Raw genomic sequence first — 25,238 nt, 5'->3', positions numbered from 1 at the left:
CATGGATTTTAGCAAAGCGTTTGATACACAGCTTTCTCCTGGAGAAACTGGATGCAGATGCTCTTGTCTGCTGGGTCAGAACAGGCTGGATGGCCGGGCCCAAAGGGTTGTTGTGAACGAAGTTACAGAAGATTAGTTGTGAATGGTCACAAGTGGCATTCTTAAGGACTCACTGTCGGCACCGGCTTTGTTTAATACTTTTATCAATGACCCCATCATTGCTGGGGATTGGGTGAATCCCCAGTGAGTTTGCCAATGACACCAAGTTGGGTGGGAGTGTTCACCTGTCTGAGGGTAGAAAGGCTCTACAGAAGGATCTGGATAGGCTAAGGTTAATGAACTGCATCCAATTTTACGGCATTCTACAAGGCTAACCACTGTGTGCAGCACCTGGCTGTCAAACTTTCCCCACGTGATAAGGAACAGGACTCAATAAAATGGCCTAAGGTTGCATCATGGAAGGTTTTGACTGGATATCAGGATGAATTTCTTCCCAGAAAAAATGCTTAAGTGCTGGAAGAGGCTGCCCAGAGAAGTGGTAGAGTTGCCATTCTTGGAAGGATTTGAGACATGTGGATGAGGCACTTAGGGACATGCTTTAGCAGTGGACTTATGATGTTAGGTGGATAATTGGGTTTGATGATGTTATGTGCCTTTTCCAACATCAGTGATTTTATGACATACTTTTTACAAATTTTTTTGTAAAACATGGAAAAAAAATAGGAAAGTATCACCTATTCACAATCAAGAAAACTGCTTATACATTATCCTACTGCCACTTCTCATTAGGACTTAGGAAGTGCTAGTTAATCCACCTCACACTGATAATTCTGAACAGATGGCATTTCTTTTAAGAAAGCAAGCATTAGTTGAAGATGTTTTAGAAACTGCAATAAAATCACACTGTTATTCCCAGTGGGATAATTATTGTGGGATAATTCTAACCAAATGATCCTGCTTGTATATGGGTGAAGTAGAATTTTTTAAAAATATCATGATTTCATTTTTATTCTACAAAAATCTGAACATACCACATTTTACATTATGTAAAACTGTAGTTCTATTCCACTGATCATGAAAATCCAGTCTATATGTTATTTTCTAGCTGCACTTGTACTCATATGATACATTCCTTTACCCATGACAGTTTTTAAGCAAAAGACAAAGTAGCATTTAAAATAATACAGTCAAGAGTTTGAAAATATAGCTGATGAAAGATAAAAATAAAAAAAAAAGTGCTTTTACATATTGTTTGGGTATTTATCAACCAAAATCTATGACATTTGGAATTTAAGACTGAGCCCTATTGAACATAATGGATACAAACATTTATGTAAATCAAAACTGCCAACTGGCAGATCTTAAACAGAATGTTTCTACGTGAGACTGCTAAGAGAAAAGGAAATTATTCTGTCCAGTTCTAGACTGATTGCATAATACAACAGAATGGTTACTGCTTCATATTTCCTATAGGGGCCAACTCAAATCTAAATTTATTTTATTCATTTAACTTTAACCTCCCCAGAAGAAAATGTGCAGAGGACATATGTTGTGAACTACCAAGCTTCTTACAACAGTTCATTATTTTATCATTTATTTTCTGAAATACCATCATTCCCATCCCAGAAGTGCTACAGTGGATTTCTTTTAGTTACATAAAGCCAGCTTAAAAACACAGTAATTTCTGAATTTCCAACTAGAAAACCAGTAGGAATATTCTGTTACCTTCCAATAATTACGTAGTTAAAATAGTGATGGGCAACTAGGTACCTTAACCAAAACAGATGCTTGGTTTGCTACTCTCTCTATATATTATCTTAACTGCTATATTAAGCTACATGCACAAATCTCAGTTAAAAAGAACTACACTCTGAGCTGGAAGCTCCACAATCACCACCAAGAAATCAGGAGAACTGGAAAAGTGCAAATACTGATCAATCAGTATCTCCTATACATTTCAACGTACAAACTGAAAGTGATCTTACAGACTGTGAATAGTCACATCCCACTTAATTTCTTGTAAAGTCTAGCATCTTAAATTCTTTGGTGAATCAAATATTTTGCATATTTTTGCACTTTGAACGTAATGCTTTCCTTTTGTTTTAAAAACCAAATTCAAGACTGCAAAGAAGAAAGTCATACCAATAATTTCAATAACTGACATGATTATATACAGTCCCACAGATGTACCTCAATGTTAGCAAAAGCTATTTATCTAAGTTATATTTACAGAAGGCTTCAAGCTACTACACGATTAGAATCTCTGTGCAAAGACAAGTTTACCTTGGCGTCTCCATCGGGTAAGAAGAGATAAGCTCCACTCTTATCACGATTACTGGTAGTTCCATACCAAGCAAATTCCACCTTCATTTGATGGTTTTTACCATCCTCTTTTGTATTTATTTTCTAAGGACAGAGAATCATGGTTGAAATAGTTTGGCAGAGTTAAGTTTCCACAAAAAAGAACAAAAATTCTTATAAAGATAACATATAGTGTTTTGAACTGTAATGCAACATACCTCCAGTAATCCAGATGTTCCAGAAAACCATAGTTTCATGTAAGAATTTTCTAAAATTATATTATCCACAGAATTTTGCATCTCTTTTATCTTGAAAAATCTGTCTGGCTTCTCCTGCACACTATCCCTTCCACTCATATATATATTATAGTCTGCTAAAATTGCTTCTGAATTTGGAACTTCCAAAAGCTGGTAAACTCCAAGCCCCAAAGGTGGTAGATGTGCCAAGAAAGAGATCTATTGCGAACAAAGAGAAAGCCATTACTGTAAAGATGAAAATATCAACTTCTTATAGTAAAGATATGCTCAAAATGACTCCTGTTGCTACTAGTAAATGAATATGAAATTATAAATGGTATTCCAAAATTAAAATCTCAAATACGTGAAGAATTAACAAACCAAAGTACCTACTACTGACTTGCTTAATATCAAGATCACTTACACAATGCAATGATTTTGAATATGTGATGTGTAGTTCTGAGTAAATACACTATTTATTACAGATGTATGCTGCAAATCAACTGAATGTGAACCCTACATATAACCAAAAATGCAAGTAAAAATCCAGAAATTTGAACAGGAAATTAAGGCAACTGTCTTATATTTGGTTTCTATTCGTTTAGGAATAGAAAGTCACCTGCACAGAAGAGCCATAGTCAAAGCTAACCCATTCAAAACAGGTTGCTTAGATTTTAAGTTCCTGATACCTAATTTTATTTTTTTGTCTTTATCCTGTCTAATTACCACAGAGAACAACCCAGAAAAGAATAATCGAATTATCTTTGGTGTGTTTCCACAGTGACAACAGCAACATGTTTCAGATAGCCATACGATTTTTATAAGCATGGTATGCAGGCTCTTCATTGCTGGCAAAAATGCATAGGTAATGCCAGTGACTATGTTGAAAAAGCATGTCTTGTAACTGAGAATTTCCTGTACTAAATAATGTTATAATACTCTCTGTATCTGTTGTAGATTCCATGGAAATATAGGAGGCACTACTTTCACAGAAAGTAGAAGTTTAATAATTTATCAGCTTAAGAAAGATTTTAATTTAATGTTAAAAATGTTTTTTTCCCTAAAATGACAGAATTAATGTCATTAACTACAGAAGAGAGAAATGACAATACTTAAAGTTTACATTATTACATTAATTTACATTAATGTTTCACTTTATTTTACTCTGGATCTACAGTATCTGTCGAATAAAAAAAAAATTTTTTTGTTCCACTTCAAGCAGCATACCTGATAGGCTTCATGTGATATTGTAGTTGCTCCATCCCAAACAGCACTAATCTGGAGAGTAACAGGTTTTCCCAAAGGAGATAATAATTTAACTCTAGGTGAACTCACGATGACCGAAACCACTGAGAACCTCTCTTGTTCAGTAGGATTATATATCAAAAGATACCTGCAAAAATAAATTTGTCAAATTATCTTTTGGCAAAGAAGCCTCCTCCTTCAGGTTTAATACTACTACACATAAATTTTACATACAGAGGTTCAAAACAATGTTAGAACAACAGGTACATATCACAACAAATAAATATGCCATACAACCAGGAAACAATGGATACTGAACATCAATTTTTGGAAGATTCCTTCCTTAAAGCTCTTATTTTCCAGATACAAAAAAAATTCTGAAAACAGTGTACAATCAAAATAGATGACTTTCACATCTTAACTACTAGATTACTTCTATAGATAGCTGCAAGTATTAATATATAGGTTATTTCAAGTGGATTTTTCAGGCTGAGCTGTTAAAATCTTAACTGCCTTTAAACATAACTTATCAATGAATATATCTGATTCGTATTCTTCAAGGAAGCTAGTTTATCTTTGGTATAAAGGAAAGTTCATAATTATTTAAATTATAATTTACCAGAATTCTCTATGCAAACTGAGTGCTTATACACTGAATTAGTGCCAAACCCCAAACCTGCCCATAGTTGGAACTAAATGATTTTTAAGGTCCTTTCCAATCTAAGCCTCTGTACAATTCTACAAAATCTTGTTAGGTGAGTACAGAACAAATGATTTGTATGTAATCTTAGGCCTGCTCTTGCATTTTGGCATACCGTTTAGGTCATTAACCAAAATAATTTAACTTGAACTGAAGGGGAAATTGTAAAGCGTTTTTTTTCCTTACCGTTTCACATATAGTTAGATACTGAAAAATAAAATGGTACCAGAACATTTGTAACTCACACATTTGTAAGACTACCATTGTATTTCTCATCTTCTCATTACTACCCTCCAAGAGCATGCAATTCACAATTTTTCCCTGATGTTTCTCCCTATTCATTTCTGTTCATTGTCTTTGATAATAAAAAACATTCTTGTCAAAATTTATAATTCTTCAATACATGTGAGAACCAACAACCTTCTTGATGTTTCCACTGTAAAACAAATTTTACTTCTTCATGAAATCTTATCTTTTGTTGGGTTCCACAATACTTCCCTCATAATTATGAAATCCTTCCTTCAGAATTTCCGAAGTAGAGTCTCCCTATCCTCTCTGCCATTTTATATACAAATTTCTCAGGATTTTGTGACTGGTTTTCTTTATTTTCTCTTATCTTTTCTTCCATCATTTTCTCTCATTCTATCATTCTCTCTCATATTTTAACTTCAATTATCATCTTCAAACTTTAACATCCAAGGAATAAGTTACTTATACATAGCTAAGCCCTTTAAACCATTCTTCCCCATGTAAGTCAGCTGAGGGGGCCCTCTACACAACCACCACAAGAAAGGGAGGTCTGCTGGCAGGTTTGATGTAATTTCAGCAAAGTTGGGCAGGCAGTGGAGAGAGAAATACTGAGTTTATACACTGGATATAGTGAAATAGCAAGATTTCCGGACAGACAGAGAGCAGCAAACTGCTAAGAGTTAATGAGGAAGCACAAATTTTAATTCTTCATTTTGAGAGAAACTACTTATACGTACAATCTTCACCAAAATTTAATCCACCATTAAACTACAGATGTAATACAGGTGCACAAGGAACATCCTTCCTCCTTTATACTGCTAAACCTCGTCCACTCTCCTTCCATGCTGCGTTTTCATTTTGATTTATTACAATATTACTCTAATCTTAACAAATGCAGTTTTGCTTCACTGATACTGAAAATCCTTATGAACACTGACTACGCTACCTCTTCCCACTTTGCACTGGCTCCCTCCTTTCATTTGCATCAAAATCTGTCTCTTCTTTTCAATCTCACTGTTCAACAATACCACCCTATTACTTCATAATCAGAAGGAAAGCTCAACTTCAACTTTTCAGTTGTTGAATAAACAAAAATCAGAGGCTGTAATAGATTTTTAAACTATGACTGCTGTCCATGCCAATTATTTTCCTTGTATCTAGCCATAGCAAGCTGCCAACTAACACAAAAAGCACACGGGGACAGTTTTTTGGCCCAATTTCATGTTGAGGACTCCCAGTAAATGACACAACAGTTAACATTATTTTAGGTGAGCTTTTGAAGTTCTTAACAACTTCTGCATGACTTTGTGACAGCCTTCTCCAGAACTGGGTAGGTTATTAATACACTCTTGCTTCACTGAAGATTTTAAACTTTAACATAATTGTTTTTATAACGGTTGTGAAATTAAAAGCAATATAAAACAAAACCATTCTCAAGTTTAAATGTCCTAGAAGTAAGAAGATCAAAGAAGATTTAAAACAAAAAACAAAACAAAACAAAAAAAACACACCCCAAACAGATTAGTGACACATTTCTTTTTTAAGTACTTTTCATATACTGTGATAGAAGAGCGTAAAAATTTTCAGGAACAATACAAATCTAAGAGATGCAGTACCAAAGCTCACAGTATATCATCATTCTCATCTATCAGAACATTACAGAAATATTCTTTCTATACATGGGAAATCTTGTAAGTAAAATTCTAACTTAGATTTACAATTCATTTTCAGTAATACTATATGACTGCAGTAAATGCAAGTTTTCCACTACATAAATAGGATTTTTATGTGAAAATATTCCCAGCAATTTCCCATATCAAAAGGCCCATATCTTAACAACTGGCATATAATCACCGTATTTCATCTGATTACATATGCTTTTTGATATTTGGATAAAAAGCCTCTTGAGTCAAGTTCCTTATGTATTATACCCTCTTGAATCAATGTATTTTAAGTGTATTATGTACTTGTAAAGTGATGCAGCCATAAAAATTAGTAGTGGTAGGACAGACTTTCAGTAGCAGAGAGATAGGAATCTTGTCAAGATGACAGTATTTTTTTTTTCTTCCCAATAAGACAGAAGTGTTTATACTCAGTAAGATAAATATTGTGCATATGTAAAAGCACTAATATAATTTGTGATATTTCTGAGGTACTATCCAAGGTTTGTTATTAAATAACAATCCACTGCAATTATTTTCAATTGTATATGAAAAAAAAAAAAGCTACATGTTTCAGTTAAGCTGTGTCATTACAGAAAACGTCACCCACAAATGCAGCCCACAACTGCATTTCTGCTATGAAGTAATAAAGGAAGAAAAATAATTATTTCAAAAAGATTAATATTTTTTTTCTACAACTCCATCAGTTTCTAAACTGAGCTTTAAAAGTATTAAATATTTTACAGTATTTCAAGATATCTTTTAGTCCTAATCAAAACTTATTTAATAAGAAAGTGAGCTAACAAAGTTTCAGAGGAAGTCATTGAAAATATCACGTATGAAAAATCACGAGTCTAATCCAGTTTCAGAAGTTATTTACATGTGATTCATGTTTGTTTCAAATAAAATTTGACTCTGCAAGTATTATTTAAAATCTTTTCCCCATCTGCAACATGAATCTGAAATGCAGATTCATGAAAAACACACTTTTTCCAATTTACATAACACAAAGCAATGAAGTATAAGCCTCTATACCTTAAATTACCATCAATACCATTTGGATCATAATCTGCTTTTAAATGGGAAACCGAATAAAAAAAAGAAATCAATTTATCAGGTAATTTTGAATTTTGAAGTTCTTAAGTCTGTAACAAAATACTGAATGTATTTTTGCAGAGATATTTGTGGATATCTGTCCAAATTTTGTTACCTATCAAAAAATAATTTTCTTCCTAATTTGTATGTAGGAAAGAAAGAAAAAACAGTAGCACCCAAATATAGAATAACACAATATCAAAAAGTTATTTCCATTTTGATTTTTTTTCTTTTTTCTTCACAGAAGGGAAAAAAATATATTTGTGTCAAACTATTCCAGCTTAACTATAAAAGTCTGACGTTAAGAGATTTAGGATATTTCCTATATACATACAACTGGATATGTACACATAGGTATGGTATATATGCAACATATATAAGCGGGGAGGGGAAAAGTGACAATCCAGAATTTTCTAGCGTGTTAGGAAATATGCATTAGCATTTCTCACAAGCAACTAATATTGTTGATAGTAGTTATTACTCAGCTGATCAGAAATTTATCTGTCCACAGTAAAAAATAAATGTATAACTTTGGAAACATTTAAGATGCAATACAGCCAGCTCTTTCATAAGAAGAAGTAAAGAAACACTCTTCCTTCATAGTAAATATATCTGTCAAGTGTGAAAATGAAGTTTGCCAGAAGGAAAATTATTTATTCTAAGCAGGCAATTTACTTTGCATTAATGCAGATTTATTTTGCATTATTTTGCAGATGCATCAAGGACAGCACTTATAAGTAGAGTCGCTTTCTCATTAGAACAACCAGTTCTCAACAAAACCTCTATTTCTCTAGTTATTCTGATTGATCTAAAGATAGTTTGTACAAAACAAATTAATGACATTATAGCATACTGGTTACTACAAAATATGCTGTTTTGTAAGTCTGAAGGGTAACTTAAAGACAAAAAAGACAAACGTACTAATAAAACCTGAATCATAGAATGGCTTGGGTTGGAAAGGGCCCCAAGGATCATCAAGTTCCAACCCCCTGCTACAGCAGGACCACCAACCTCCAGATCCGATACTAGACCAGGTTGCCCAGTGCCCCATCCAACCTGGTCTTGAACACCTCCAGGGACAGAAGATCCACAACCTCGCTGGCCAGCCTCTTCCAGCACCTCACCACTCTCTCCATAAATAACTTCCCCCTGACATCCAATCTAAACTTTCCCTCCTTGAGCTTAGAACCGTTCCTTTTGTCCCATCAGTATCTACCTGAGTAAAAAGCTGATTCTACTTCTTTTTATAATCCCCTTTTAAGTACTAGAAAGGCTGCAATGAGGACTCCTCTCAACTTTCCCTTTTCCAGGCTGAACAAACCCAGCTCCTTCAGCCTGTCGTTGTAGTGGAGATGCTCCAGCCCTCCGTTTATCTTTATGGCCTTCCTCTGGACCTTCTCAAGCAGCTCCACACCTTTCCTGTATTGGGTGCCCCAGACCTGGACTCAGTACTTCAAATGGGTCCTCACGAGGGCAGAGTAAAGAAGAACAATCACCTCCCTGTCCCTGCTGTCCACCCCTCTTCTGATGGAGCCCAGGATACCACTGGTCTGGAGTTTGCTTCAGTTTGACCTCTTAAAGAGGAATTCAGCAAAATCACACATGAGAAATGCTGCAGCCAGCTACTGCTCCAGAAAATGCCCCAAATTATCTATACTGATCTACAGGTCTATCACCCATTTTGATTATATATATTTAAAGCTTTCATTACTTAAAATCAAACACTTCTTCCAAACACCTCTTCTTTTCTTCCACTACAATCAGTGGAATATAACTGAATGTCTTTCTAACAAACCTGTAAGTCAGTCTCATGTTTTCAATTATTAGTCTGTTGGAGCTGAACAGATGATAGTCATAAAGCACTTTGTATGGTTTCTTCAGATTATTACTCGTTTTTCTGCTAAGCATTCCCACACATTCATTTCTTCACATTTTTAAAAACTAGATACCCCATTTTTTATGAAGCCTTCATCATCCAAAGTATGACACAGTATTTCCATTTTATTTTATATAAAACATTTCCATATAAATCAACCAAAAGCAAAATAGCTTTTGACACCATACAAATATTGCTCTCTGAATCTGTGATATTCTTTAATGCGTACTCCCCTCCTGCTTCCATAATGGCTAGTTGATTAGTCTACACTGCTTTTCCATGTGACGAGTACTTCCATTTATCTGTTCTATTCAATTGTTTGATTACTAAACTGTTTCCAGTTTAAGAAAGTTTTAAATTCTAATCTCATACAAATTGTTCCTAGTATGACTTCAAATTTTATATTCTATTGAATTCTATTTTATTAGCATATGATAGATATAAATGAAAGCATTTTGTGATTTTATGATCTGATCAAAAAAATTCATTTATTGCTTAGTTTGTGCCTCACTTTTCACAAAAAAAAAAAAAAAAAAAAAACAAGAAAAAAACACATCCACCCTCTTCTGCTGGATAACAAAGGATGTAACTCAAATACACACAAGTATGAGTGGTCTGAAAAGTCTTACTATACATTGCCGGAGAAAAGACAAGTTCCTCTCTGATTCTGATAGCATCTCCAGGGACGTTTCATTGACTGTAGCTGGTGAAGGATCTAATAAACAGCGCTTACGAGTACAGCTGTGGATTATTTAGCCCAAGAAGGGGAGGCTCTACAACTACCCGAAAGGAGTTTGTAGCAAGGTCTATCTCTTCTCCTAAACAACAAACAGTAGGAATCAACAAGGAATGACTTCAAGATGTGCTAGGAGAGGTTTAGTTTGGATAAAAGAAAAAATTCTTAGGGAACATAGTTTAGTGGCAGACTTGGTAAAGTTAGATTAATTTAACAGTTGGACTTGATGATTTTAGAGGACCTAATCTATGACCATATGAAGTCGAAAAATATTTATCGGCTTACTTAACAAGATATGCCTAGTAATGGTGATATGCTCTGTATCACATCCATCTGTTCTTCTTGTAAATTTAAGGTTCTGGATTTTAGACTATCTATATTGTTACAAATATAACCAAAATAAATTCATATCTCAGCTATAATTCTCATAATCCAATGAAACTTTATAAGAATGTCTTAGATATCTACAATAAAGTAAATAATACAAACATATTAAGATTTTTGTCTTCGTAAAATGAAGCCTGTTTAATATTTATAGATCTTGAATAAGAACTGGTAGAAACTTGAAATTTCAGACATACAATAAAATTTGTGTTGTTCTCAGAAGGTATAAAAACAAGTGAAATTAGAAACCGTAAGTCAACTTTTCATTACAGAATGAAACTGGTGACATGAAGAAATGCTATCCGTAAATTAAGTAATATCACAATAATTCAGTGGTGAATGAGCTAATGCAAAATTGTTAAAATTATATATTCTCAGTAGGAGCCTTAAAGACTGACAGTTCTGATTAACATATAAATAATTAAAAACAGTGATTCTGTGCTTAATAAAAGATTCCAAGATTCTTATCCTGCCATTTCAGAATTTTGAATACTCATTTAACGCCTTCTTATTGACAAACAAAAGGTCGTTTCTACAGTCGTTAACAAGGTAAGAGAACTCACACACCTATCAATTCATCCTGCAACTATACAGATATATATTTATTATACCCATAGCTCATGCAAAAGGCAAAAAATTAAGTAGGCTACAAATATTTAATCCTCCTACTCTTACAGAGAATGCAACTTTTGAGAGCCTTTCTAAAGAACAAACTACTGGACACCCTCAAGTAAACAGCACTTACAATAAACACAGACCACAGCACAGTAAGAACTATAAACTTTGAGAACACACATACACACACAGAAAACCAACATCAACCTAAGACATGACTTGTAAAATTCTGTGTACCTACTACATACGCCAGATACATGTATTTCCTGTGACTTGGATGGATTCTAGTGGCACACATTACCTAATTTGGAGCACAACACTACTCTCCAATTAAGGATAAAAGGATCAAGTCCAAAGGCACTATTTTAAATTTTTCTTTTACCACAAAGTTGTGAGGTCTGAAGTCCAAGATGGGCTTGAAGCCCCCTGACTTTTTCAGGATCAGGAAGTGCCTTCACTAAAATCCTTTCCTTGTTCTTCTTGTAGTGTAGGCTTTATAAATCTGCATTTAAAAGGGAAAAAAAATCTGGTTCAGAAGAACAGAAAGACTTAATTATGCCACATCACTTCAGACTGTGCCTTGACAGACTTGGACTAACTATAGTATTGCCTCAAAGTAACTCCAATAAAAAGGCTGAAGGGCCAGAGCCTGGAGGAAGAAAAGAAAGAAATAGCATACAAGTATTGGAACAATCTGGAAAAGAGTGGCTTCTGCTTACAAAACCCCTACAACAAATATCTGTGTACAATCTAAGTTTTTCATTAGTATTCAGTTCTTTACTAGCATACTCCTTCATAGTGATCACTGGTTATTTGCTTTTGTTTTGTTTTGGTTTTTTTTTTTTTGTTTGTTTGTTTTAAAGCCAGTTTTTGTTGTTGTTGTTGCAGTTTCATTTTTTAAGCTATTCTTTTTGGTTGTTAGCCTATTGTTAATGCCTTTCATATTATGCTTTCTTTACAGTGTATTCAGTGGAATTCAGAACATTATATAACATCTAATTGCAGAATTTTTCTTTTTACTATTTAATGTTAATTATTAAAGGAAGTTAAGCATCGAATACAATTATCTGATAAAGATAGCTTCACACTACCACTATAACCCAAACAAAAATTGCTGAAATGCTATACATCACGCTGAAAATACTATAAGAGTTTTGGCAAACTACAAAGATAAAATACTACAAAGTGTATCATCTACTTCTCTGGTCTAACTTTGCAAATGCAATTTCAAAAGATAGTAAACAAAATTACCCTTGTGTGTATTGACAGTAAGAAACTGAAATGCAATGAAAGAATGATGTTTAAATGTTTGAAATGTAATTTCTTGAGCATGAACTCAGAGACATGACAGTCAAAACTAAGTTTTGAAAAATAAAGATCAATTCCACAAGAAGCTTCTGAGTGTAAATAACTGCAACTAAAAGCTGCCTTTTTCTTCTCAATAAATAATTTTTTCAGCAATTCAGAAATGAACCATAGTTCTCAGTTTTTAAGATCCATGCCTTACATCAAAGCAGACCCTCATCCCTTAGTTTATTTGTTCTGCTTCAGAGTTCCCAAATAAAACTTCTAACAAAATGACAGTGCTCCTTCAGGGGCCAGTTCCAAGAAGTCTATATATAATCCACACAAACAGTAGAAAACCCAATACAATAAGAATTGAAATCTCTGAAGAACTCTTGTAACATTAAAGAAGGAGTGAGAATTAAGGTGATGTTAACTCTTCCATGCCTTTCATCCCCTCTATTATCTGAATGTCAATGAAGAACTTGCCCTTTCTGGTCACAAAGACTATTGCACAGCCATATTCCACATATGAAGCCCAGTGATTTTACCTGCTTTTTATTTTATCTATTTCAAAATCACTGTTCCTATTAGAATGATTTTTACCTAGATATTTATCTTGTCTTGATGTCAACTGATGTTTCACAACTCTGAGTGATGTCTGAGTCACCCTGTATCAGCCAAGTTCCTCTTTGCTTTTGCACCAGATTGATGTTCATAAAAATCTAAACACTTGTTGAGTCAAAATGAGCTTGAGTTTATAACATGCAGAATCTGCTAATGGTAACTTCAGGTCACCTGAAATCTAGCAAACTGATCAGACATAGCTGTACACTGAGATTAGCACTTAAATATATTTAAAAAAATAATTAGGTTATATTCAGCTTAAGCAGTCTTAACTTAGAAACTAAAAATATAACTCCTCGTATATTATCTAAAGTGATTTTTTAGTTTCTGGACTGCTTGCACGACTATGCTAAGAATACAAAAGCATAATTAAGAGTTATTAACAGAATAAAACTCTCTTAAGGCTTCATTAAATGACCATTCATCCTATCCTCCTCCCTCACAGATAACAACACAGAACTTATAATGAAAACAAAAGTTTGAGCGTACTGCTATCACTACTTCATCCAATTAAAAATGAAAAGGGTACTGTTTCTCATGGGAAAGAAGAATGCTTATTAACAGCATATAAACTCCTGCAAGTATTTCTGGCTTCATTTTAAATGCTACTGTGTTCTTCCTTGTTTTCTTTAAAGATTTCCCACTCCACCACTGATCATTTTAAATATCCTTGTTTCAGCCATCTTTCCCCCTCCCACCAAATGTTTTAATACTTAACTAGGGATACATAGGAATACATACATATATATGTACCTTACCTCAGAACTCATGAACACATAAAATGTAATTAAAATGTATTTGATTAAAATGTCAAATGCTGTCAGAACATTCTGTTCCTGAAACTACAATAAATAACTGTTAGGACTGCTGAAACATGGGAAAAAGAGGTTAAAAAAACACAATCCTCCGAAGTTGAAGTTGCCAAACAAGAGTATTAAACTACTATTCCAATCCATGGTGACCTTCTTAGTTCAGAAAGAAGCTAAGTTCTGTTGCTATTGAAGCTTCAATCAATTGCATGACATCATGAGACTAACTTTTCTGATAGTCAACTCATGCCAACAAGATTTCCATTTCAGTTAAATTTGTTCCTGACATCTTCTTACAAACTGCAGCATTGTACAAGCTTTAACTTTTGTACATGCATTTATTATCATGTATCACGTACGTATTAACTCAGCTTTAATTATACAGAATGACAAAATGTTGAGAAAGCAGTGGATATACTCGTCAGCTGAATTCATGAAGAGGCAACTAACCTGCAAAATCTTAAACTAAAATTAAAAAAAAAGTGTACATAATAGGATGGACACAACTTATATTAAAACCTTGTCGATAATACAGCCTGTTACCAGATACCGAAACAAGGATAATGGCAGAGAATATTTTATCTCCTCAATTTGGAAAAATAAATGAACCTTTCTCTCATAAACTGGATATCACTAAAATACTTGGTTCTTTAAAAGATCTTCAAAGAAATCACTGATCAGAGACTAAATACAGTGTATCCTGTTCAGAAATAATACCCTGGGATTCTCTCCTAAGTTAGCCATTTTGTGCCAAACAGTTATACTAAAAAATTCAAGCTGATAGAGAGAACCAATTCAGGTATTTGGTCATGTACTGCATTAGCATGCAATCCTGTCTCCGGAAAATAAAGTAAACAAACGACTGGGAAATCTTGCTGCCCATATTAATACACCTTCAGCAACAATGTCAACCAAATTGGTGGCAAGAAGTTAATCCTCTCATGACAGTCTCTTGACATTTAGAAAAGATGACCTCTGGCAGACCTGCCCCAAGAAGCAAGGATTATATTTAAGAACAGTACTCTTAACAGAAGTATAATGCAAAATCTGAACAGCACATGCACAGGAACTGTCCCTAAGGCTTCTTACAGAAATTGTTCATTTCACAACAGAATAAAAGTAGTTCCACATCTGGTTGGATATTATCTTGAGAAAGCATTGTTTCCCAGATGGAAGCTACAGTTTTTCAAAAACCATGAAGCTTCTTTTTGTTTATATATTAAATAATCACATCAAGTCTCACATGCAGAGGATGGCATGAATACCATCAGCTTCAGCTTTATTTGCTTATCTAAAGGAAGTAAACTGAAGGATTCTGCCACAGATTAAATAGCATCTCCTTTTGAAAACAGTCTCTGCTCTAGGAGAAAAAATAACAACAATGGTTTAAGCTTTACTGATTTCCTTTGAATTCCTGAGAGTCTAATTACCCTGGAATCTCTCATTCAGTCATAAAAACAAGTGGGGAAAGGGTCAACATAACCAGGAAACCATTTCATGAATTCCCCACAAGGAAAAGAGCAGGTGACAAATCATAGAGAGAGCAGCTTTTTGCTAGCCTTGCACATTAAAAAAAAATCAAAATAACAGTAGACACAATTCTTTATTTTAAGCTGTTGGAGAAGTAACAGAAGTCTAAGCTAGCCATGGGAAGTCCATACATTTTAAACAAAACTGAAAAACAATAAAATGGTGTCCCTGCTAAGGAGAAACTCACAAAATGTAAAATACCTCAAATGCTAGACCCTAATGAAACCTCAAATCAAGCATGAGAATGTCATACAGGGTGAGATTGATCCTAAAACCTTTCAGAACATATCACAGAACTTTCAAGTTTTCATACTCCTAATTTTGAAAAGCCTTTCAATCAGAGTAAACTCTTACTTTTTGCTTCCCCTTAAACCTCCATTTTAATTCTATTGCTCAGTCTTTTTTCACTCAATGGCAATATGTTTACTAAATAGACATCTTTGCTGACCATATGCATTAAAGCAGCAAAAAAGCTGTCAAAAAAACCTGCCAGTCCACTAAATCTAGAAGTATTGCACTGAGTTCTAGTGTTTCTAAAAGCAATGTCAGAACTAAAAAAAAATGAACTGTGACACAGCTCTTTCAGTTACATGTGGTTTCTTTTTTCTTCTATTTGCTTTTCTTCTTTCCTCTGTTCTATTATTCCCTTTGTTCAAGTGGAACAGTACTGAATTAACAGCATTGGCAAAGGTGATTACAGATCTTTTCAACTGAATTCTCATCTAAGTAACCTTGTTCATAAAACACCATTCAAGTAGCCATAACTACACCAAGAATTACATAGGTAAGGGAAATAGAGGAGTGCTGTCAAAATTTTACTTTATTAATATCTAGTATTTAATGAGTGTTTCAGAGTTTGGTGAGCTGTTTCCCCCCAGTATTTAAAAGGGATTTAGTTAATTCACTAGGCTATAATTTCAGCACTCAAATATCTGATCATAGGACCACTTCAGTGCTCCAAAATAGCAGAGTCACAATAAAATTTTAAACACTCCATTTAAAAAAAAAAAAAAAATCAAAACTTTCTTTTCTGTTAAAGGTACAGATTCAGAAAAAAGGTGGCAAAAGCACTCTACAGACAAATGAGATGTATAGGTGAGGAGTAAAATACCACCAAATATACTAGAAGTGATATCTTCTTGGAACTAACTCATTCAAACAACTTGAAGGAACTTTGTACTAGAACAATAGACTAGAACTAGAACAATAACTACTGAAAATCAGAATTATTTCTGTTCTGTTTTTCCATGCAACCGAGTTGTACGAGCCCTTGCATGCAGTCTGTCCAACCAGTTTTCTGCATTTACTACTGAATTTAGCTATCACGACAAGCAAGAAGAACTAAGAAATAAAATAAAGACTGGACAAGAAAGAGGCAAGTATACAATCAGTTATTTTTCTGTTGAACATCAGATTTGAAATTGACAATATCAAGACTAATTACTGAGATTCGAAAGAAAAAAATCTCAGCAGCATCCTATCAAGACCTATTCTAATCTATTTCTGTAAATCTATGATATGAATCAAAATACTGTAAGAATGATTGATTGAGTATATAGGTATTTTTTAAAGACCTTGACATGGAAATGCAAAACTACAGACAGCTAAATACTCAGCCAGTTAAAGAGAAATAACATTTCATCAGTTACATTGATGAAGCTCTGTCCCCAGTAATGCCATATTAAAACACTGGAAGGGCAAGAAATTTAGAGATTTTATGCTACAGACAGGAACAATAATGATAACAAAACTTCTAATTGGAAAAATCAATTTATCTTAGAAATTTCAGCATCTGAGTTTTAAACACAGAAATCCTCAATAATATTTTATCAATTTGTATTTCAGATTGTATTGGAATAAAACAGCTCCCTAGATAAATCACACAGATAATAGTAACATTCATATATATACGCAATCAAAAGTTACTGTCTTAGCTAACATATCACCTTTTCACAATGGTAATAGTAGTATTGGAGTTTCAGAATACGATCAGAGATACAAGACTAAGCTCCTGTTTAAAAGAGAAAATATCAAGCATACATATATTCCAACAAAAACCTTAACAGAAGAGGAAACATACAGTAGCGTATACTTAAGCATTATTCTAAAGTGTTTCAAAACAGGAAATCATTACAAAAAGGAAGCAGGTTTTCCAGCAGCAATAACAATATTACCTTGTCATTTTTCTCCTGCCGTTTACAATTTTTTATTTTTATTTTTTAAATCTCTGTATTTGATCACCCATAGCTCTGATTACACGCTGTCTGAAAGGTGAAGGTGAACTATATGACTTTATGGCACCTTCAGAATACCACAAAAGCTAAAAATTAGCAGAACTATTCAAACATCATCTTTTCCTTAGAAAGCTAACATAAGTTCAGAACACAAGAGTAAAAGATTCCTAGTATAATATCAATTTCATAATAAAGAAGTTTAACATGTTTACCTACTTAACGTATAACTACAAATAAAAAAGGAATTACTTGAAATGCTCTGACATCCAAAAGGGAAAAAAAAATAATTAATAATTAAGCATGCTATGCAGAGAGACACGTGGCACACTGGATGCAAACAAAAAGCCTGCCAAGGGACAGGAGCAAGGTAGGCAAAATTTCAACATCTAAACCAGGCAAGGAAAAGCAGAAGTGTTCAAATTATACTCAAATGGCAAGAGCAGTTTGCTTCCAGCCAAACAAATGTTTATTACAATACATATAACGCTGTACTAGTGAAGATTTTTAGAGAGATGTTTTGAAAAATTTGAAAAAAAATAGTTAAATAAATAGGCATCTGCTTTTTTTTTTTTTAAAACCATTTTGGACAACAAATTTAAAATAAGCTATTTAACATCTATCCAGTTCACAGAGACAAAAATTCCTACTAAAAAAAAAAAGTTTGCAAGTTTACATGACTGTCCTAGAGACAAATTTGTATCAAAACTGTGCATACATACACACACATTACATCCATTTAACTTCAGAGAACTGAAGCATCCTCCAAAGGCTCACAAGGACCAAACTTAATTCATTTTTTTCTAAGTTGGAATCTCTGAATAGCAGCAGTTATAATAGTCTGTCACCTCCATTAGTTAGGCAAGCAAGTTTTATTAATTTGCTGCCTGCCAGAAACAGGGAAATTAGATACTAAGATTGGAAAAACAACATTCGCTACTTTTAAATTAATCTTAAATCTCTTGCTCTGTAAGAACAAAATAGCCTTGCATTATTTTATGGATAAACATGGCAGCTCTCCATCTTACTCAGTTTATTTAGATGTATCAGTTTTAATGAATGCCTAAGTTATTTGAGTTTGCATATTGAATATTTATAGGGAAAGCAAGATATCACTTACAATTGAATGCTCTAGAATAAGATATAAATAAAGAAGCAAGAATCTTTACTGCAGTGGAAATTTGGAAGTAAGAGAAAACATAGCTTCAAAATTGACTCTTTATAGATATACATTTATACATTGTGATTTTTAGGTCTTACAAAAATTCACAATGCAATCCAGCCAGCTGTTGTTATGTTCAGTTAATACTTTTCTGCTCTCAGTCATAATTTATTAAGAATTACAATGCTGTTAAAGTATATAGTAATCAGACTACTTCACTTGCTGCAGATGAATTATTGCAATGGGAGAAACTTCCATATACTGAAAGAATGTTGTCCTCTTTCAAACAGATGAAATAACATCAGCATAACATGCTAAACTGTATTGTACCTTTATTTAAAAGGAAAATCAGAAAACAATGAAAGAGCATAAAAAGTACCAGTTAGTGGAGAAAACATATATTACTAGAAGAATCTCAGACACTAAATAACATATGAATTATTTACCTTGGTTGTGCTGTCAGCTTTATAACTGTCTTGTGCGGCAAGGAATCTTGGGAAGACTGAACATCATCCTACAAGATAACGATTATGAATTAGCTTTTGAATACACTAATAAATATTAGTTATATACAATATGTACTATATATAATATACAGGGAGAGAATCTTCAGCACGGTCTGTTGGGATAAAACAAGAGAAACTATTTTCAAGCTTAAGGAGGGTAGATCTAGTTTAGACATAAGGAAAAAGACTTTTACAGTGAGGGAGGTGAGGCTGGATCAGGCCCTGAGCTACCTGATGTAGCACTGGATGTTCTCGTTCATTGTAGAAGAGCTGGACCAGATGACAAAGTGATTTTCAACTTAAAGATTCTATGATTCTGTGATTCTATGATACAAGATTACACTTTATGAAGTACAAAAACATGCTAGCCATACCATAATTAGAACCCTGACTTAGCATATTACAAAGAAAGACATCTTCTCAAAAAGTGATTTGTAATTTTTATGGTTTAGACACAGAATCAGTAAAGATTTTGGACTCTTTAAATTGACAGAAGAAACCTTCACTTTAAAGAATTCAGTGAGAAATCTCTGCTTCTATTAGTGTCTGTTATTATAATTAACCACTATCAAATTGTAAGTCCATGTTTTCATTCTTGTATGCCAGATGTTATTATCACCAACCTCCTTCAAACTCTGCAAACAGCTATATAATACTAGGTTTCTATTTACTCACAGAAGTCCCATAATCCTCTATTTTTGTCACACAGACTTCAAGGTTAGTCTTCTGAAAGATCTTGTCATAAATAAATCTTCAAAAATACTTTAGGGGTGTGTGTTTGATTTTATATGACAAGCTTCAAGAACTGCTTCACAGAATACATAAATTCCTCTTTTTCACTAGTTTCTCTATTCTCTAATACCAGCTTCAGTGAAATTAGGTAGTGATATTGCTATCACTATTACCTTCGTTTTTAAGCAAGAAAACAGCCAACAGTACAGTTTCATTTGCATTGGTTCATACAATTTTGACAGCTATAAAAATTGCAACTGAAGTGAAAAGCTCCCAGTTCCAGAGAATACTTCAGAAAACACCCTTAAAAAAATGTTTTTCAAATCAAACTGTTGCCACATATATGAAAACTGGTTTTCTGCACCCAATTAAATACATATACAGGACTGGTCCAGTCAGTTGTGAGGGCTATTCCAAAACCACCGCCTCCTACTTTATTATGATGGCCCACAGCGTCAGAGGTCAGTGTGAATGTTGGTGGCACAGGAGTAGGAGGATGAACCTTCTCAAAAATGTTCTATTACATTTTGTTGCTGTGTGACAGACTGCAGCAGGGGGGCAGTTTGACAAAATGCTGCCAACATGGAAGCATATATGAAGCAGAGATGTGTCACTGAACTTCTCCATCTGGAAAAAAGAGGCACCCAATGACATTCATCAGTGGTCACTGGATATTTATGGAAATCAAATCATGGATGTGAGCACAGTGAAGTGGTGGGTGATGCATTTCAGTAGTGATTACAGCAAAAGCAGGTCACTTGCACTGGTGCAGATTTTTACAAGAACAGCATGCAGGCTCTTGTTCATGGCTGACCAAAATGCTTAGCTAATGGTGGTGTCAGTAATTAAAGAACAAAAAGCTAGACTTGAGTCACTAGTGTGCTCTTGCAGACCATATGTCAAGAGTAATGCTGGGCTACAGCAAAAGACAAGTGACCAGCAAGACAAAGGAGATTATTTTTCTTGAACTCTATCCTTGTAAGGTCCCAGCTGGAGTATGCATCCAAGTCTGGGTTCCCATCACAGCAAACAGTGGAGCTTTTGGAGAGGGTGCAGAGGAGGACCACAAGGATGATCCAAGGGCTGGAGCATTTCTCCTATGAAGACAGACTGAAGGTACTGGGCTTGTTCAGCCTGGAAGAGAGAAGGCTCCAGGAAGATTTCACTGCAGCCTTCCAATATTTAAAGGGGGTTTAGAAACATGAGGGAAATCAATTTTTTATGTGGCAAGATAGTGACAGGATAAGGGGTATGGTTCTAAACTAATGAAGGGAGATTTATATTAGATGTGAGGAGGAAGTTTTTTTTTACTGAGAGAGCGGTGAAGCGCAGAGAAGTTGCCCCATCCCTGGAGGTGTTTAAGGCCATGTTGGATGGGCCCTGGGCAATCTCATGTAGTACTTATTCAGAGGTTTGCAACCTTGCCTATGGCAGGGGGAGTTGGAACTTCATGATTGTTGAGGTCTTTTCCAACCCAAGCCATTCTTTGATTCTATGAAATATCCACAGAAGTATGGGAATATTAGGCCTTATGACATGCTTTGGTTATATACACTAAATATATATATATATATATATATACACTATATATACACATATACACTAACAAATTAAAGCATCTCATTTTCAATCTAATACAGGTGTAGCAATTCCTAAGATTACCTAGCCATCAAAGTGGACAGGATGTGTTTGGGAAGGGGAAAAATTAAGAACAGTGAAAGTAAACAATATTAGCAAGTGCCCTTCTTTAGGGCGTTCTCGTAAAGTGAGTCTCAAAATGACGTATGGACATCCACTGCTGACTAACTTCAGTAGATTCTTGTTTACAATGAGCTCAGCTAAAGAAAAAAGCACACGGCTTGTCTAGACTTTGTCCTGAAAATCTGGTTTATACTTCTATTCAAGATAGAAAATATTGTAAGAAAAAAAAATTAAGTAACCAGCTATGTCAAATTACAGGACTGCATACCATAACATATTCATGCATTCCTCTATACTCCTGAAATTATCAATAAATGCAACTTGTAAGAAAATATAAATACTCAATTTAACTATGTCATTCACAACGTAGAACATAATAAGCCCAATTATTTAAGTTGTGAACTTCTTTTCAGCATCAACAGCTGAAGTTTTCACCTTTTATTTTCCAACATCTTCAGTATGAACAGTGGTAAGAAGTAGGTTCTTGAACAATTATTAGCAGCAAATTTAGATCTGACCCTTCCCAGGCCACTCAACTGTATTGAAAAGAGTACTCTTTTTTTTTTTTTAGGGAAAATAAAGAAATATAGCTTACCATCTTAAGGAATGGAGTTGATATATCATAATTATAAGCACCTTTATCCTTCAGGATAAGAATGTGAGCAGAGTCAATTATCACTTTCTTCAAGTTCATTAGAGAATGGAAAAGCCTGTTAAAATTTTTGAAGTAGCATTAGTTTTCAGAAATTGTTTTCTGTCACTTATGCTGAATTTGATTATATTCCTAGTTTGCATCTTGAAAATGTAATTTCCACTCCACTATTATACCACAAAATGTATGCCCCCAACATACCATTATTTCATAAAGTGTTAATCTTAGGGAAGTTCGTGTTTTATACTTTTCATTTCCAATACCTGAAGGGAAGACTGGCCTGAAAAGTTGTTGAGTGAAGACTGTATTTAAGCAGGATTAAAGAAACCATCAGGAACATAAAAATCATTTAAATGATTAACATCACTTCCATTTTCTCAACTGATACAAAGTTTAAAGATTCTTAAATATACAGCTGTGTAATTTTAATTGTAAAGTGAAGAAAATCTTTTGTTTTATCTCTCACAATGGAGCACACTGCACTAACTTATATGTTTTAATCTGTTTTTATAGATAAATCAATAGTTTTTTGAAATTTAAGATTATTCCCCATGAACGCAGTAGGTTCAAAGATTATCTTAAAGGCAATTTAAATAGTAATTAATAATAATAATCAATTTAAGAGACATGCTGAACAATCAACCAACGATCAGTCAAATTCAGTAATGCTTTATATTCCAATAGGCAGCATATCTCCTATACAATAAAATGCAGACATTACTGTAACTGATAATATTACACTTTTAGAACTGAGCATTTTGCAAACTGGAATGTGTGCCCGTTTAAAACAAACCTTTTTGTAAAAAAAAGTAATAGGAAAATGAGATTTAAGTGTATACATCTATAGTAAATTACCTAGTGCCATAATCCACAACTACCCAATCTTTTGATGTTCCTGTAATAGCATCATGATGCTGAAAGAGTCCAAGGTTCCTCCTAGCTTCTGTCAGCAATTTATAGTTATCCACTGAAGGAAATACACTCATCTTGTTGTATTTATGGGACTGTATCAAAGCCAAGGAGTAAAGGATCTCAGCTGCTCTGAAATTGTAGAGAAAAATGAAATATTTTTAAAGGTTTAAAAAGCAAAATGCAAGACACATTCTACCTGAGCAATAAACTTGCATTGACATATCTGGTTCCATGAGACCTTTAAATGTTAATCTAGTACTTCTCAGCCTGCTCTAGCTTCAAACAGTTAAAAATCCTGACTGCACATCATCATCAACTAGCTTTACACCTTGTAAGCTTTCTGCAATGCTCGTCAGTGATAGAAAATAGTTATATAGTTATCCTTATAGATAAAATAGCATAAGATTTTCAGAAATGTGAGATATACAGACCAGATTTTGAAATATATACAGTAGAGATAGACTGTCTTACAGGATATATGGGTTTTATTTCAAAAAGGAACTGTTTATAAAATAACATCGTCTCAAATATACTGATCTGTAAATTCTGTGTAATTTGAAATACGTATATTTATACACACACACAAATATATATATAGACTTACATAATACATCCACACTAAATAGTCATCTGATATGTAGGAACTCTGGATACAAAAAAAAGCTTAGACTGAACACAGTGAGAAGCCCTTCTATCTAATTTCTTATGCTAATGCTTCTGGCACTAAATCATCATCATTAGGTTTCAACTAGTTTCATGAGAGTATTGATTTATTTTACAAAAATACTGTAATTGCCAGTCATTCTGAATACCTAATAAAGATGCCTGTAAAGTATTTTGGGTATCATCTGTTAACTTTTTCTTATCTCCTTTTCTGACAATATTAGAGTTCTGTTTTTAAAAATGAACTTTCCTCACAGTTAAAGGAAACCAAGAAGTTACGTACTACTAGTGTGAAGTGCAAAAAAAAATTTATCTTTCTTTTTAATTGACTTAGCCACTTTCTCTAAAAGGAACACTTGGAACTCTTTTGCCTTTCAGAAAAATATGTGATCTCAGTAGGTATTTTACTTGAATTAAGCTGTCAAATACCCAAACAGTTATTTTTATTCCATCTGCCAGAACTGAATTTTCACACCTTTGTAAGTATTCTAATATGAAAATATCAAATCACAATTTCATCTGCATATTGCACCTGGGTATAAGAAATTATAATACAATTTTGTATTTCAATTTCCTACATTTTCAATAAAAACAATGTGTTAATATTCAAGATTTCTGTAAATGTCTAGCTTTGACATGTTTTAGCCTGTACACTTAATATGTCCAATTTTAAAAGCTGGGAAGTTGCTATGTACTGCTAGAACTTGAATTTTAAGAAAAACTACCTCCAACATAAAAAGAGTAAAACACTTATGAAAGCTCAAATCAACAATTAAGATACATGTTTATTTCAGCATCTATTCTGGACGTTCAACTGTGTGGCAACCTACAGATTACCGGGTAATGTTGAGCAGCACTAGCAAAATATATTTTAAAAAAAGCTCAGTTGAGTATAATGAAGATTAAATCTACTGTTTAAGACTACTCTGCAAAATCTAAAATAATTATCTGACAAGTGCAAATGGAGATTTCTGACCTGATTTGCTTCCCCAAGTCTTCATTTCTCACAGCGCAATAACATACGGAAAATGACTTACAGAGGTTGACAATTTTTCATGGTAGAAAGAGATAATTACTGAAACAGATTCCATCCAATCTGAATAATATTTTTAAGCTTTTTTCACAGAAGGCAGCAGATGGATCAAGTAATTATTTTCTCTCAAAACATTTGCCTGAACTACAGACATTTAACTGCAAACAAACTAAATATTAAGCTTTTTCGTTCATCAAAAACAAAAAAAGCATGGCAGTAAAGGTCTTGCATTGAACAATACACAAGGTCATTTGAACTACTCCCAACTCTCTTCACCTTCTTCATTTTATCTAGTAAG

At 33.8% G+C, this 25,238-nt stretch overlaps 1 protein-coding gene across 1 annotated transcript in view; it reads right to left on the bottom strand.

Annotated features, from left to right (window-relative positions):
• MAN2A1 (mannosidase alpha class 2A member 1) overlaps positions 1–25,238 on the bottom strand; it is a 114,546-nt gene that overhangs the window by 39,507 nt on the left and 49,801 nt on the right. Inside the window, exons 10-15 of the mRNA XM_085213073.1 lie at positions 23,188–23,373; positions 22,276–22,390; positions 19,188–19,255; positions 3,765–3,930; positions 2,520–2,756; positions 2,284–2,406 (exon numbers count right to left, since the gene is read on the bottom strand). Of these exons, the coding sequence (XP_085069199.1) occupies positions 2,284–2,406; positions 2,520–2,756; positions 3,765–3,930; positions 19,188–19,255; positions 22,276–22,390; positions 23,188–23,373 (895 nt within the window). The remainder of the gene's footprint in view (positions 1–2,283; positions 2,407–2,519; positions 2,757–3,764; positions 3,931–19,187; positions 19,256–22,275; positions 22,391–23,187; positions 23,374–25,238) is intronic.

Source organism: Meleagris gallopavo, chromosome Z, assembly GCF_905368555.1.
Source record: "Meleagris gallopavo chromosome Z, MGAL_WU_HG_1.1, whole genome shotgun sequence".
NCBI lineage: Eukaryota > Metazoa > Chordata > Aves > Galliformes > Phasianidae > Meleagris > Meleagris gallopavo.
The sequence above is the reverse complement of the archived record's forward strand: the minus strand, read 5'-3'. Positions and strand labels throughout refer to the sequence as shown.